The 17,265-nt window shown below is 36.6% G+C and overlaps 1 protein-coding gene across 1 annotated transcript; it reads right to left on the bottom strand.

Moving 5' to 3' along the window:
- Window positions 1–184: 184 nt before the first annotated feature.
- Window positions 185–16,287, bottom strand: LOC138692765 (uncharacterized). The gene is made up of 4 exons (XM_069815959.1): window positions 16,235–16,287; window positions 12,597–12,676; window positions 3,847–3,948; window positions 185–734 (listed from the first exon to the last, which is right to left on the bottom strand). Exons 1-4 carry the CDS (start codon window positions 16,285–16,287, stop codon window positions 616–618), a joined length of 354 nt encoding a protein of 117 aa, XP_069672060.1. The 3' UTR covers window positions 185–615.
- Window positions 16,288–17,265: the final 978 nt, after the last annotated feature.

Raw genomic sequence — 17,265 nt, 5'->3', positions numbered from 1 at the left:
TATTTACTACTTATTTTCTTACTTACTTATATTCTTACTTACTTATCCATCCATCCATCCATCCAACCACCCATCTGTCTGTCTGTCTGTCTGTCTGTCTGTCTGTCTGTCTGTCTGTCTATCTATCTATCTATCTATCTATCTATCTATCTATCTATCTATCTATCTATCTATCTATCTATCTATCTATCTATCTATCTATCTATCTATTTATTGTCGTATAGTTAAGGCCATGAGGCCTTTTCTTGTCCAAAGAAAACTAATCTATGAAGAAGGCCGTATTACAAGCATACATTTCCAAAGGCCCCTAGGGTGTAGTTTACAAGTCACCTAGTTGCTAGTCACTAGTGTATAGTATGGACCTCAGCTGTGAGACAAGGCCTGACTGTAGATGCGTAGGCAATGAATAGCCTGAAAAAGAATCTGAGGCATCGTGCGGAAGATGTGCAGTTCCAGTTCCAAACTTTATTCTAAGCTTTCTACATAGTTTTCTTAAGTTTTCAAGGAACATGTGGCCACCATAGGTTATGGAAAGAAAAGTAGGTAGGATAAAGACACAAACATTCGAAAACAACCTTCAACTTATAGTTCCATAGGAGGTGGTGGACCATTCTGTTACTCGCAGTTTTCGTCGAAGTCCTCCAGTTTGAGACCCGCTTTCTTCAGAGCGGCTTTAGAAGCTTCCAGACTGGCTTCCGATGGGGGATACTCCCTGTACCCGATCCACATCAAGGCTGTGAAAACATATAAAAAATTATAGTGTAATTGAATAGCTTAATAATTTAAATTACATGTCTAAAAACAAAAAAAAAAAAAACAAGTTCCTTATGATGACCTTTGTCAACATTTCCTTTTTTACATACTCATTCCACAAAGCTCGCTATCTCTTCATTCCCTTGTTAAAACGCCTCTTACATCGCTCCAGTCCTTCTCGAGCTGACGAGGTTCAGCGACTTTCCTTCCAGACTTTTTATGGAGCACCTCCTGTCTTCAACAACGATCTCTGATCTGTTGAACTAGGAAATGGGTGACTGGTACGTAATTTTCTTTTCGCTATATGCCTACAATTACTATTCACTACTAAATCCAATTTCGCACGTGCTCTCGCCTAATTCCTTAGTGTTATTATTCAGGTTTCGTTAAGGACATCTTAATTGCCAGTTTGTCCCTGTTTGTACGTTAACTTACATACTTCATATTTGTTGTCATTTCAAACAGCTTTGTGTTCCGCAACTAAAGCAAAATATTCTATTTTTCTTCTGTATTTTATTGCTCAGAGTTGTTTTCTCTTTTAAATTGAACTGTTTTGTCTTGTGTTTGTGCTCGCTTGTACTGTGTTGCATTACATTGGTTTGTGTTGTATTGTCTTGCCTTTCTTGTGTTACACTATCTTGTCTTGTGTAATGTCGTCTTATGATGTTTTATCTTGTCCTTCGTTGTCTTCTTTCATTCCTTGTTGCTCTTTCTTGTTCTGTGTTATCACTCTCCTCTGTATCCTGTGTGGTTTAGTCAACTGTCGGAAACAGGTTTGACCCTATAAGGAATCACTCATGAGGCAACTAAGTCAGGAGATAATGGGTACGTTGGCCAGTTCCTTTCCCCCTCCATTGCATACATCGCCGACTAGCTACATATTAAACTAATCAGACTTCAGATGCATACAAACACTTGTTCTTCCTCTGACACATATCGTCAAGTGAGATGTACTGACTGATAATAGATGTAGGCTACATATCAGCCAGAACCTCAATCAGAGGGAGTATCCTGTGTAATTGTGCAATACTATACACATTGACATTAAAGTTCAATAACTATTGTCATCGCTAGCAGTAGCAGTAGCAGTAGCAGTAGTAGTAATAGTAATAGTAGCAGTAGCAGTAGTAGTGATAGTAGTAGCAACAACGCTAGTAGCTGTAGAGTAGTAGTAGTAGTAGTATCAGCAGTAGTGGCAGTAATAGTAGTAGCAGTAGTAGTAGTGATAGTAGTAGCAACAACGCTAGTAGCTGTAGAGTAGTAGTAATAGCAGTAGGAACAGTAGACTAGTAGTACCGTAAACTGGGGTAAAGAGGATCACATGTGGTAAAGTGGATCATATGTGTATTGTTAGATAAGTCAGCGCCACATGGATCACACATGCAAAGAAAACTATTTTTAGTGGCACTTATAGAAGAAAGGTTTTCTTTTCATGTGTGATCCATGTGGCGCTGCCTTATCTAGGCAATACACATATCATCCACTTTACCACATGTGATCCTCTTTACCCCAGTTTACGGTAGTAGTAGTAGTAGTAGTAGTAGTAGTAGTAGTATCAGTATCATTAGTAATAATAGTTGCAGTATCAGTAGTAATAATAGTTGCAGTATCAGTAGTAATAGTAGTAGTAGTAATAGTAGTAGTAGCATCAGTATCAGTAGTAATACTAGTTGCAGTATCAGTAGTAGTATCAGTATCAGTAGTAATAATAGTAGCAGTATCAGTAGTAGTAGTGGTAGAGTAATAGTAGTAGCAGTAGTATCAGCAGTAGCAGCAGTAAGAGTAGTAGCAGTAGTAGTAGTGATAGTAGTAGCAACAACGCTAGTAGCTGTATAGTAGCAGTAGCAGTAATAGTAGTAGCAGTAGTATCAGCAGTATTGCAGTAAGAGTAGTATCAGTAGTAGTAGTGATAGTAGTAGTAACAACGCTAGTAGCTGTATAGTAGCAGTAGCAGTAGCAGTAATAGTAGTAGCAGTAGTATCAGCAGTATTGCAGTAAGAATAGTATCAGTAGTAGTAGTGATAGTAGTAGCAACATCGCTAGTAGCTGTATAGTAGTAGTAGTAGTAGCAGTAGCAGTAGTAGTAATAGTAGTAGTATCAGTATCAGTAGTAATAATAGTTGCAGTATCAGTAGTAGTAGTAGTAGTAGTAATAGTAGTAGTATCAGTAGTAATAATAGTTGCAGTATCAGTAGCAGTAGTAGTAGTGGTAGAGGAATAGTAATAGCAGTAGTATCAGCAGTAGTAGCAGTAAGAGTAGTAGCAGTAGTAGTGATAGTACTAGCAACAACGCTAGTAGCTGTATAGTAGCAGTAGTAGTAGTAGTAGTAGCAGTAGTATCAGCAGTATTGCAGTAAGAGTAGTAGCAGTAGTAGTAGTGATAGTAGTAGCAACGACGCTAGTAGCTGTATAGTAGCAGTAGCAGTAGTAGTAGTAGCAGTACTATCAGCAGTAGTAGCAGTAATTGTAGTTGCAGTAGTAGTAGTGATAGTAGTAGCAACAACGCTAGTAGCTGTAGAGCTGTAGTAATAGCAGTAAGAACAGTAGACTAGTAGTAGTAGTATCAGTATCAGTAGTAATAATAGTTGCAGTATCAGTAGTAGTAGTAATAGTAGTAGTATCAGTATCAGTAGTAATAATAGTTGCAGTATCAGTAGTAGTAGTAGTAGTAGTAGTAGTAGTAGTAGTAGTAGTAGTAGTAGTAGTAGTAGTAGTAGGAATATTAGTAACAAATTAAAGAATGAACGACGCTTGCAACTGCAGAGTTATTCTGCGTCCAAATTGAAACTGGACAAGATGGCCGACAAATTATGCCCGAAGCCCTTTATCAGTTTCTGAGTTCTTTGCGACACTGGAATCTTAGCCCTACTTCTCTTCCGAAAGAAGCCATACTAGGTATTTCATCGCAGTATAAAATCCAACGCTTTCTCTTCTTTTTTAATTTTCGGACCCATCGGCTAGTAGGACAGCTGCTAGACCACCCGGAATGTATTGTGGTTGTCGACATCATCTTATCGCCGTCATAACTTGCACAAAAGTTTCCTCCGTCCGCAAAATACTGTACTAATGAATGTCTCTACATAAAATATTTACGCTCATTCAGCAATGACGGACATCCACCGACGATCTCGTACCCTTGCTCTTCGTCCCAAGCTATGACGTAGTATATGGTCGACAGGCCAGAGAACTGGGGTGCTGGAAATAGAAAAGTTAGTCGATTAAGGATAAGGGACATTTATTCACTAAGAATTCTACAGTCACATCAAAAACATTTGTGCGAGATCGTGCGTATTTGCTTGATTTCCGCACAAAACCAATCCGCGGAAAGTCTAAAATTCCACATTCAGTATTCCCAACCTAACACACATAACAATTTCCCTCTTCTTACCGCTTAAGTGACATATTGATTTTACTGCTTCAGGCTTTTAAGATATTATTTTTAGAGACGTTCAATATAGCTCTGCCAGATTAAATAAATAAATTATTATTATTATTAAATTATTATAGTAACAATTATAAATTGGAAACTTACCACTGCAATTTCACCTAAATTGCACTGTTAATTATTGTTTTTAAATATTTGCAAAAATTAAGTAAACTCTACAACACCGCAAAAGTTACTGCATTTGTAACGCAAGTAACATTAAGGAAGGAGTGAAAAAATCAACAAGATTCCAGACTCATCATAGACTGGGGGAAAAAAAAGACAGACGTATATCAAGGCCTGCTGCAGTATAGTAAACACAGAAAACATTTTATAGGAACAATGTTGAAGATAGATATATTTGTTTTCCAAAGTTGCCGTCATTGAACAGAAACCAAGATGGAGATTTCATTGCAACTAATTAGAAATTCCTCTTTCAGGTATGTAATAAACGATCTTCGCACAAAATAATGTACGATACACGAGCGGTATGTTTGTTTTCATGTTCTCGGAAATTAAAAAAGCTCAACTATTTTCGCTTTTTCAATCTTTTCCTCGAACATGAAATGTCAACATACCGCTCTTGTAACGCATATCACTATTTCCTTATATTTTTATTGTATCTTGTTTTTTGACTACGCCATGCAGGCTTTGCTTAACGGTAAGTTTTAGTTGCCATGGTAGTATTTTACACTGAATAGGTATAATCAGGACATAGTTAAAAATGCAATGAAATAGTAATATGCGTTACAAGAGCGGTATGTTGACGTTTTCATGTTCGAGGAAAAGATTGAAAAAGCGAAACGTAGTTGAGCTTTTGTAATTTCCGAGAACATGAAAACAAACATACCGCTCGTGTATCGTACATTATTTTGTGCGGAGATCGTTTATTACATACCTGAAAGAGGAATTTCTAATTAGTTGCAATGAAATCTCCATCTTGGTTTCTGTTCAATGACGGCAACTTTGGAAAACAAATATATCTATCTTCAACATTGTTCCTATAAAATGCTTTCTGTGTTTACTACACTGCAGCAGGCCGTGATATACGTCTGTCTTTTTTTTCTCCCCAGTCTATGATGAGTCTGGAATCTTGTTGATTTTTTCACGGCTTCCTTAATGTTACTTGCATTACAAATGCAGTAACTTTTGTGGTGTTGTAGTGTTTACTTAATTTTTGCAAATATTTAAAAACAATAATTAACAGTGCAATTTAGGTGAAATTGCAGTGGTAAGTTTCCAATTTATAATTAGTACTATATTGAACGTCTTTAAAAATAATATGTTACAAGCCTAAAGCAGTAAAATGAATATGACGCTTAAGCGGTAAGAATAGGGAAATTGTTATGTGTGTTACGTTGGGAATACTGAATGTGGTATTTCACACTTACCGCGTATTGGTTTTGTGCGGAAAGCAAGCAAATACGCACGATCTCGCACAAAAGGCTCTGATGTCACATTCTCAGAGATCTAGATGCTAATTAAAGGTTAAATTGGATTCTTTCTCTCAGCAATTTGTCTTCTAATACTGCAAGTAAGGTTCATTGACAAAAGAACATAAATTATGACATAACTGTTATAGAAGAGATTTAAGAATAATTATTCATAATGTTCAGTTGTATCAGAGGGCATGTAATTCAATATTTTTTAAAGAAAGTAGTGTCCTGAAATTTTGATCTAGGAAAGAACGACCTAGTACAGATAGTACTGCCGCAATGTTTGTCAACATCTTTATGGCATTGAATGATATTCCTCTTCTATTACTAATCCACGATCTTTAAATTTATTAATATTATTGTATCCTCTTTTTTCATAGTTATGTATTATTTTATTCTATTTCTATTCTTCTAATTATATTCTGTAGTCTGTTTTACATTCTGTATAGAATTAAGAATAAATAAATGAATAAAGGTAAATAGATATTTAACCGTTACAGGAAACAGTCTGTTACTAGAAGGATCAGGTAAGAGAAAATGCAAGTAATCTAATTTGTTTTACTTGCATTTTGAGGAGAAATTATGTATTTGTTATTTAATAACGATTAAATATTTATGTAGATTAATTATTCTTAAATGAAGAAACGTTCAACTTTATAAATATTATTTTTAAATCGATTAATTGTGAAGTATACAATATGAAATAAAAATGAACTATTTAAAATCCTATTGATATCGACCTGCAGTTCGTCAACTGGTCTTCTTCACCGCCTTCAAATAGTAAAATTGCCCTAGCTGTCATAAGAAAATAAAGACATATTGTGAATTTTATTAGTAACCACAATGTAATTTATTCGTCACAACAATAATTCCTTTCTACAATTCGCCTTAAACGCTCTCGTCAACAATTGGATTTTCACTTAACACAGTATTCGTTATAGCACTCCACCGACGACAATGACAATTTACTTGGACTAGTACGAACAACAATGAACTGTTAATCTTAACTAATATTTACAAAGCACTATTTACAAATCAGAACTACCAGTTCTCAGTTCACAGTTCTTCTATCTCAGTCACTCGAGTTCACGGTATCTCGAACCACAGACCTTCAGAGACAGTTCACTGTACTCGAACTCGGGTCCCTCCAACTGCGGTCCACTGCACTCGAACTCAGGTCCCTCCAACTGCGGTCCACTGCACTCGAACTCAGGCCTTCGGATGCTGACGCAGATGCGGACGCACACTCGAGTCGAACTCCGGCTGGCTGGCTTGCTTGCTCTGGCTTACTCACTGACTGAATAACTGAAAAACTCTAAAACTGCAAACTGCTGTCGTTCCTTCGCGTCCGTAATTTATAACCACAGCGACGTAGCCTCGAAGGTTCCACGCGTCTCTAGAGATGGCACTCCAGAGAAATCCAGAGCCCTCTCCTCTCTACCAGCACCAGATGCGCGCAAACTCGTCGCGTTGACGTAATACACCCTCTCTCTTCTCTCCACCGCGCGACGTCACTCAATGTTCCGTGGAGCCTGTGCGATCTGCTTTCTTGCGGGACGCTGGTCGTGAGTTCGATTCTCACGTCGCTGTCACAATATTTTAAACTTGAGTATTGTGTTAGCTAGTAAGCAAAGTACTTTACTCGTCTTTAGTTCCTTGATTGTTCTCAAGATTACACGAAGGATCCGGACCAGAAGATGTGTCAACTTAAATTTTTTAGACTGCCATGTTTGTATCATGTTCAGATATCTGAATACCTCCTCTTCTGAAGATATAGGATCAATAAACTCTAGTGGGTCAAGTCTCTAACAAACCTATTTGTAAAATATTCAGAAATAGTACTAATAAGCATTTTACATATTTTATGCATTATATGGGCCACCCATCATACATTATACGCAAAAAAAGGTGATGGTTCGATTAGCGTTTTTAGCATTCGATATTCGATAAGCATTAAATGCTACCAAATTAAAAAATTGAATAAAAAAATTTAAACAGTTTATTATTCATGTGATTTTAGTCACTTTATATTATATTTTTGGCGTTATTTCCATTTTGAAGTAGGCTACAAGTCAACAATATAAAACTGACTGTTAATTTAGAAGTTGGCAACTTACAGTGAAGATCCAAAAAACAACTCTTGGATTAGTAACAGAAGAGGGATATCATCCTCAGAGTGGACCAATGCCATAAAGATGTCCACAAACATCGCAGCAGTACGATCGGTGCCAGGTCGTTCCTTTCAAGATCAAAAGTGTCGTCATCCAGGATGCAGCGAAGTAGAAACCCTTGGGCATGTTTTGGGTTATTGCCCTAAAGGAGAACTACTGAGGAACAATCGCCACCATAAAGTGAGAAGCTCAATCGCAACCACTCTTCGGCAGGCAAAGTGGGAGGTTTACGAAGAAGTGCACTGCTTGGCTAAGAATGGGTCAACGAGAAGAGCAGACATTATAGCCATCGATCGCCGGAATCAAAGAAGCCTCATTCTTGACCCCACTGTCCGTTTTGAGAAGGACAATCAACAAACCAATAACGTTAACGATGAAAAGAAGTCTATTTACAACCCACGTATTCCTCACTTCAGTGAGAGATACAAAATGAATATTAATACATGGGAAGTGAAAGGGCTTCTTTTTGGCTCTAGGGGAACTTCATTTAAGTTAACCAAAACCATTCTCCTTTCTCTTAAATTTTCTAATGAGGACATTAACAAAATTTGTCTAATGGTATTGAGAGATTCATTATCCATTTTACACAATCACTTGTATAACACTACGTAATTCTTTTTTACTTCATTTCATTACTCTTCAATGTGTTTTCATCTCATGTTTCTGCGAAATCAAATTGTACATTGTGCAAGTCTAGTCTATCAGGTAAGGCTCCCTGTAAAGCAGATTTGAATAATTTCAAGGGAAAAATTGTTCCGGGGCCGGGTATCGATCCGGGACCTCTGGTTGAACGTACCAGCGCTCTTTCCAACTGAGCTACCCGGGAACTCCACCCGACACCGTCTCAACTTTTCCCTCTATATCCACACAACTCGCGTGGGCTGACGAAACGCCAGAGACCCACATCGAGTGCACACATTCTCTGTATGGCTTGGAATTGTGGTTTTCTGTTAACGTACACAGTGACGTATATATTATGCGAATCTAGTCTATCAGGTAAGGCTCCCTGTAAAGCAGATTTGATACCCGGCCCCGGAACAATTTTTCCCTTGAAATTATTCAAATTGTACTTTATTTTTAAATTTATCATTGTTCCATATTCTCTCCGCAATCATATTTTATTTCTAATTTAATCTCTGCTTTGTATTCTGGATCCTAGTGATCAGCCGTAGATTTCGGCCAGATGTCCAAAATCGTGGAATTTGTGTGTATGTCGATAATAACAATACATATCGATAGTAGCATTCATACCATTCAACCAATAAGGAGAATGGCCCTTATAATGCATCTGTGCCTTATTTTGACTATGTTTCTCACCACTTTACGATTGATTGATTGAAATACTGATACTGAGTCACTTCATATTAATATCGTTCTTCATTTCCTTTTCGTTTTCTTGCAGCTAATCTACCAGGATTTTTCGTAGATAAGTGGGAAATATGCTTTGTTTCCTTATGGGTTTTACGTTTGTTATAATAACGTAGTACTGCAGGATTCTAGGACCTGGCAAGGTGTTAATAGCATTTTTCCAAATATTGAATGAAATTAACAAAGATTTTCTCAGACTCCTCCACGTCACCATTATTAATAACACCCTTAAACTTATTTTCAAATTCTACAATATCTTGAGATTTACCATTTGGTGGACTTGTGGTGGAGACTGTAACTCAGCATTCCGAAGATCATTCCCATTTTCCTCTCTCCCAGGAATTGATGCATAGGAATGTCCTTTCAACTGGTTAGTTGTTTTGTTTCCATCATCTTTATATATGAGGCGTTCAGAACTAAAGTGGATCACGTCCATGAGACATAGTTTTGAGATAATAGAACTTAAACTTAACTTACTCTAGTGGATTATTTAATTTGACTAGCAATAATTTTATTGCCCCATTCTCAAATTATAGATTTATAAAATATAAATAATTTTTATGTTAATTGATGCAACGCTTTGGTGACTTGATCCACTATAGCTCAGAACATCGTGAAAAAATAATCTGAGCCAAAAGTGACTGGTGTCACCTACTGGCGAATGCTTGAATTAAGACTTGATTAATTGCTGCTCGGAAAAGATCCAACTTCAGATAATAACAAAATGAATTAAACTTGATTTATGAAAATTTGTGACTTGATCCACTTTAGCTCTGAACGCCTCAATTATAATGACCTTCCGATTAACATCAGGGTGCGCTTTGCTTATATGAATGGTTACACCAGCGAATAGGGATTATAAAGAATGGACACTGAGCGAATTTTCCTGTGTTTTGTTTCTCTGTGCGCCAGCGTTTAGTTCTACTTTCAAGCGCTAGAGATTAGTGTAATCAAGCATAGGCTAAGATAATAATTGAGAATAGAGTTGAGACATAGGATTCAAACATCGCCTACCTTATTGCATAATCCAGTAACGCTTTGCTTCAAATAAATTCAAGTTAACAGCTTTTCCTTATTTCTCAGTGACAAACTAGTTGTAATAATATTTTTTTTTTATATTTCAGATATAATAAATTATATTATAAAATAATACAATACATTATAAAATTATGTATCAAATTCGTTTAATATTTGTATATAATATAATATAATATAATATAAGTATATAATTTTACTTCTCATAAGAGTTTTGTTTTTCCATTTTCAGTGATATCAAATCATTACATATTTTAATTGTTGTTGGGGTCAACGTCTCAACTCTCATTATAAAGGAACTCTAGAATCTACACATTACAGTTAATGACGGATTTATTATTTTATGGATGCAATTTATTTTATTTGAGTACATAATGTACCTAGATGTATTAATTATATGTGTTATATTTCCGCTATGTCGATTGCTAGCTGGTGTGATGTCAGTGCCAACTCTAGGGAGAAAGCAGAATCTCACGCTCTAGTTGGCTTGAAGGTAATTGAAATCAGTCCTGCTGCATCAAAGGTACCGACGCGAAGTGTCCATTCTTTATAATCCCTATTCGCTGGTTACACATTTGAAGAGTTTACTACAATATTCACACCGTTGGCTATTTTGACTATTATTAATTAGTATAATTTACATAACTGGTAAAAAATGAACGTAAATTGTAGAGAAATAAATTGAAGTTCTCATTAATGCACTAAGTTATTAATGAAGCATGTCATAGTACAAAATTTCACATTCAGTATCTTGACAAGTACAAAAATCATGATTTATTGTATAATTATATGATTGAATATGTGGTAACTAAGTAAACAAACAATTAGGCCTGATAAGAAGTATTATTTCTGTTGTAAATTCCGCGACAAACATGTTAAATTTCCTTATACCAATATCTATCACCAAAGATAGATAAGCATTGGTTCTAACTCTAGAAGCAAAAAGAAATATATTCGTTCCGAGAATGTTAATTATACTACACAAATAACATGTTCGTAAACGTATTCCATTAAACTAATGTCAAGGCCTCCTGTAAAGTACGGTACTTTTCATTTTGAGATTGAAACTCTCACTTATTTCTATACACTACTAGTGGCTTGTGCAGCAAATGCTGCTGCAAACTAAGTTCGTTAGATATTCAAATAAAAATTTTTCAGATTTATTTTCAACGAAGAATACTTGTCTTTTTGATAGTTATTTGCTTCCATAATAATGAAACATACTCCCTCTGAATGGATTTTTTTAGGCCAAATATTTTTTCTTGAACCTATCCAACTTCAGTTTTTGAGTTTCAACGCGAAAACGCAAGTATCAGTGTCAGGACGATAGCAGTAGCTATTTCAGGTCATTGTGGATTGTAGGCAAAAGTTAAAAAAAAAATGTCAGGTTTGCTAAGCTTTCGAACAATAGCATTTTCGTATAGCTGCTGCATGTAGAACTTGAAATGTAGAGCGTAAAATCATTTTATCCTACTAAGAGATCTTGCTGAAATGATCTGGAGACTACAAAATTTTCTATTCCTCTTATTTTATCAGTAAGTAATACCTTTTTATCTTTCCTTAGGAACTGTAATTTTTGCGCTCTCTCGAGGCAATACTGAAGACAATGACACATGTCGATATCTACACTACACCGCCATTAAGTATATGAAAAAGACCCAACCCCACTGGGTTAATAAGTATAAAAATATTTGATTTTAATAACAATATTATTATCTTATTTAAGTTTTGTAGTTATATACAGCAGCCACTCAGTAAATTATAGAAATGAAGATCTAAATTAAGATATTCTCTACATTTACTTACATAACCACAAAACGTTTCACTTTCATGTCATCAATATAGCATCAATATTATGTACAATTAATGAAAAATAGAGGCATCATGATATTAACTATAATAATATTTAATTTCTAATGGTAATAATGTCATCAAACCACCTCAGGTTTCGTAGATTTGAATATCCAATACACAGCTGCACTCAGAAAATTATACACTGCAGAATCAGTTTTTAATAACAAATTGAATTGAGCTCTAAATATGTCGGCAATCCTGCAGGTCATGGCCTTCGTGTAATAGCCTATTGTTTATTGTAGTGTGTGTTTTGTTTTGTTCTGAAATTCAATCAAGTCGGCCGTGATTCAGTAAAATTAGTTCTCAAAACTGACAACAGATGGATTTTGGAAAATAGGAAAATTATGTAGGAAAATTGACATTTCATTGAAAACTACTACTTTTCCGAAAAACTTTGGATGCCAGGCATGAAAATGAGGGGTCACTCATTAAAATCGGTTCAGCCGTTTTCTCGTAATTTCCATTACCAGTTCAAATTATATATATAGATTTTATTACGAAAAATGTTTCATTCCGTATCATCTGAAAGCAAAGGAGACGGTTTCGTTAACTTACGGGCTGAGGAGAAGGTTACGTTGAGGTCCCGCTTTCCAACGATTTGCACCGTGGCCACCAAGCTGAAAGCCTGATCATCCCTGCAAACAAATTAACTTTGTTTTACTCACTGATCCAGAATTTTGGTTACATTTCGACCGAGATAATTGAAACTAGTCAAAAGAAAGGAACCATAGCAAGACCGGAAATAGTTCGTAAGCATTACGTTAAATTCTATTATATTATTTCAGGCAATAATCCTGTATGTATACTGATTATTTACTTTATTCTAAAAAAATTCTGCTATGTATCAGGACTGTACCAGAGTGTACAATACGTCATCCACTTTCGGAAATGAAACTATAGTTGTCTTGTTTTCATTTATCTAGTATTTTTGCTTCGGTTTACAAATTGTGGAGAGTGCTCGTATATGTAGGTCTATGTTAAGAACAGTGAGCTGTGAACGCATATGAAACTTAAGCCGTACAGGGTAACTGTAGTTCATGCTTTACAACCACAAGATCCTGTAAGCAGGGTTAATTATTGCAAATGTTTTGTGCAGTCCGTTCATAATGGCGACGTGGACTCACTTTTAACGTTCTTCACTGATGAAGCATGGTTTCATCTTCACGGTCACGTTTCTACTCAGAACAATAGATACTGGGCTACCGAAAATCCCCATATTATTCATGAAGTTCCTCACCACGCTGCAAACGTTGGGGTTTGGTGTGCAGTGAGTGCGAGTAGAATTATCGGTCCTATATTTTTCGACACAACAGTTGATTCACACGTTTATATAACTTCAATTTTGAACAGAAAATCAATATTCCGAATTTAAAAGAAAACCTACAAATTAAACCAAACCCTTTAACTCTATTAAATATGGAATATAATCTAAATTTAACAGAAGAAATACTGAAATCAGAAGTAAACACTGAAATACTAAAACAATTGTCTTTAGAGACAATTAATATTAGATACTCTCCACAAAACTGGCTTCATTTATACACCGACGGATCCTTTATCTCCAGAGAACAAGGTGCCGGTGCAGGTGTTATGTGCTGTCTCTTCTCACTTTATAGATCTCTTGGGTGTGGAACAACAAGTTTTGATGGAGAAATCATTGCAATAAGTGAAAGTCCCAGGAATCTTCTATGCCACATCAGTAAATTTAAAAATGCAGTTATATTGTCAGACTCCAAAGCAGCTATTCTATCAATCGTCTCTAAACACACACCTTCATCTCAAACAGCAGAAATAACTAAAATGCTCTCTCAATTAATATCACTCAATAAAAGAATTGTATTCCAATGGATACCATCCCACTGTGGAATCCTGGGAGACGAGAATGCGGATGCTTTAGCAAAGAAGGGCAGCACTGCTACTTACAGACCTGTTACTAAATCTACGTATTACTCTGTGAAGAGATTTATTAAATCTACATACTTAGACTTCAACAAACAAAATTTGATAACAGAATCCCATGGGCAAAAAGGAACTGTCTGCATCAAAATCCACAGTTAATTCCCGATTTACCACGAAAATCGTCTGTAGCTGCATTTAGATTGGCAACAGGCCATGATTGTTTGGCCAAACACCTGCATAGAATTGGAATATATCAGTCCCCTAACTGTCCATTGTGCAACTCAAACCAAGAAATGGATTCGGAACACCTCAAAATCTGTGCTTCAGTGGCTGGTCATGATAATATCTTTGAAAAATATTGGAGTGCAAGAGGTCAAATGACTTTATTGTCAAACACCTGGCATTAGAAAACAACAACAATTTTAAATATTTTTTTTCCCGCAAGTAATAAGAAATGAACGATTGAGCGGCTGGTTTCAGCAGAATTCAGCTACAGCCCACATCGCTGCGAATTCTATACATGAATTGCGAAGTGTGTTTGGTGACAGAATAATAATAATGAGAAAAATGCGCTCGAATTGAGCATTAATGTCCAAGTTTAGTCTTTGCCATAGTCTGTTATTGGTTCAACTCTCTTCGCACACGTTATGATGTGGTATTTCCTACATCTTTGCCCGCACAGCACACATTTGCAGTCTTCGGTCGGTTCATGGAACTTGTTGTTCACACATATTTTATGATGAAACCCGTGTACAGTAGAACTCCGATTATCCGTCACTCTATTAACCGATTGGTGGATTATCCGTCTGTCTTTCTCTCGCTTTTTTTTTGCTACAGAGTTGTATATGAAGTAACCTACTGTACATTGTGTTAGCATATTATATTTTTTCTATAGAGTGTTATCACAGTCTAGTATACAGGGTGTTTAAAAAATACGGGGCATAATTTCGGGTATGTATTTCTTACATGTAGACAATCAAAATAGTTCATTACAACATGTGTCCGGAAATGCTTCATTTCCGAGTTATGGCCTTCACAACATTGAAATTCACCGGAACGTTTTTCTTTCCGCAGGTCGTTGTCATTACAGAAGATGTTCAAAATGTCCACCTCCTGCTTGAATACAGACCTCACATCGATGTATCATTGACCTGCGAACACGATCCCAAACTCCAGGAATATTGCGTATGTCCTCAGAACATGCCACAATTCGATTCCGAAGGGATTCCAAATCAGGCACCGGAGACGAATAAACCAACGCCTACACAACACTGAATGTAACCTTCGCCTCGGAATGAACTGTCACAGTGCCCTCTTAATGTCTCCTTTGACAGCAACGACCTGCGGAAAGAAAAACGTTCCGGTGAATTTCAGTGTTGTGGAGGCCATAACTCGGAAATAAAGCATTTCAGGACACATGTTGTAATGAACTATTTTGATTGTCTACATGTGGGAAATACATACCTGAAATTATGCCCCATATTTTTGAAACACCCTGTATACAGTCACGAAGCTCAATACGTAATAAATATGCAAACATTAGACAGTTGCTCACCACTAGGATTGCTAATATCGCCTCATTAAAGATAATGCGAAATAGTACCGGCACAGTCTATTGTTTCTAGCACCCTCAAAACTCAAGCTTCGTGACTGTATATAGTAGACTGTGGTGTTATTACAAGCCTTTATTTTTACACAGTATGGTCTACTATACGAGTTGTCGTACTATATAACTTCTATATAAAATGTCTTCTACGGGTGTCAAAAGAAATCTTGTTGTGCTAAGTATCGAAAAAAGTAAATAATTGAGTGGTTTGGGGAAAGAGAAACTGTAGCTCATCTCACAACAGGATATGAGTTTTTAGTGTATAAAGTATGTAAATCTACAACACGAGACCTCTACTATTCACATCTTTCCACAGGTAGTCATTACAAGAAGCTTTCCTACCCCTTAAAAACCTGTCGTTTACAATGAGATTTAAATTAATAAACTTGTGATCCACTACCTAGCGTGTTAAATAGAAGGCCATAGAGGAAATTAACAAAGTGTAAGTAGGCCTATTATTAACTAAATTTACGAAAACTTTTTATGGTACGAATTATCCGATTTTTTCGATTAACCGTTCAGCCCACCCCCTTCATTACCACGGATAATAGAGGTTCTACTGTATTGCGAGTCTTGTTGTCACGTGCCTCTGGCTCCTACACTCCCTGGTCCAGCTGTCGTCTAGCATGGCTGATGTGGTGTAGAACTCTAGGTCTATCTCCTTCTTCTTCCGGTCTCTTATGCTTACCAGTTCCTTGTAGGGTCCTGTGGATGGTAGCCAGTGCTGCGATCTGATATCATCTACGAAATACACCGTGTTCCGCTTATAAGTATAATAAAAGAAATAGTTATAATTTCATAACAATGCATGCAAATGGGTTAAGATTGGTACCATTGTAAAGAGGAAATTGGGAAGTTTTAATCCATTGTTGTTACTTGTTTTTAGAAGACTCACGCATGCGCAGATCATTAAATAAGAGAATTCGTATCGTATCTTTAGTCAGTCAGCATGTGTCGTAATTGAACACCAACGGGATTCCCCTAAATGGAATGTTTGGTGTGGGATCATGCGTGACAGAATCATTGGTCCCTATTTCTTTGCTGAAAAGACAGTCACTGCAAACACGTACCTGGATATGTTGCAACTGTATGCTGTGCCACAACTCCCAGATGGAGCAATTTTCCAGCAAGATGGGGCTCCACCACACTTTGCCAACATGGTTCGCACATTCTTAGACGAACAATTCCCTGCAAGATGGATCGGAAGAGGATCACCGTACATCACATGGCCTGCCAGATCACCAGATCTAACACCACCTGATTTTTTCCTGTGGGGGTTTGTTAAGGACCAGGTCTACAGGACGCCAGTACGTGATTTGGCAGACTTACAAGAAAGAATTTATGCTGCTGTCAACAATGTTACACCACAGATGCTTCATAACACTTGGGTCGAGGTTGAATACCGGTTGGATATTTCCCGTGCCACCAATGGAAGCCATGTTGAGGTTTATGGAACATAAGGTAACAAAAATTCCCAGTTTTCATTCTTTGTAGCAGTTGGTTTCAACTATATACTTGTATTAATTCAGAAGTTATAGCTATTTCTTTTGTTATACTTATAAGCGGAACACTCTGTATGTCTCTCTCATGAGCTCATATACTTGGCGGGATGGCGCTGCTGACAGAATAATAATTAGTCGAGGATTGTGGCCACCTCGTTCCCCTGACCTATCTCCGTGAGATTTTTATTTATGGGGAACGTTAAAGAATAAAGTGTAA

Source organism: Periplaneta americana, chromosome 17 (genome assembly GCF_040183065.1).
Source record: "Periplaneta americana isolate PAMFEO1 chromosome 17, P.americana_PAMFEO1_priV1, whole genome shotgun sequence".
Classification (NCBI taxonomy): Eukaryota; Metazoa; Arthropoda; class Insecta; order Blattodea; family Blattidae; genus Periplaneta; species Periplaneta americana.
Note: the sequence above shows the minus strand (reverse complement) of the source record. Positions and strands in the feature narration are given on the sequence as shown.

Coding starts and splice junctions, on each gene's coding strand:
- LOC138692765 (XM_069815959.1), bottom strand. CDS start 16,287: ATGATATCAGATCGCAGCACTGGCTACCATCCACAGGACCCTACAAGG. Junction 12,677..16,234: donor CAGGACCCTACAAGGAACTG/GTAAGCATAAGA, acceptor ATTTGTTTGCAG/GGATGATCAGGCTTTCAGCT. Junction 735..3,846: donor TCCGTCATTGCTGAATGAGC/GTAAATATTTTA, acceptor ATGTTTTCACAG/CCTTGATGTGGATCGGGTAC.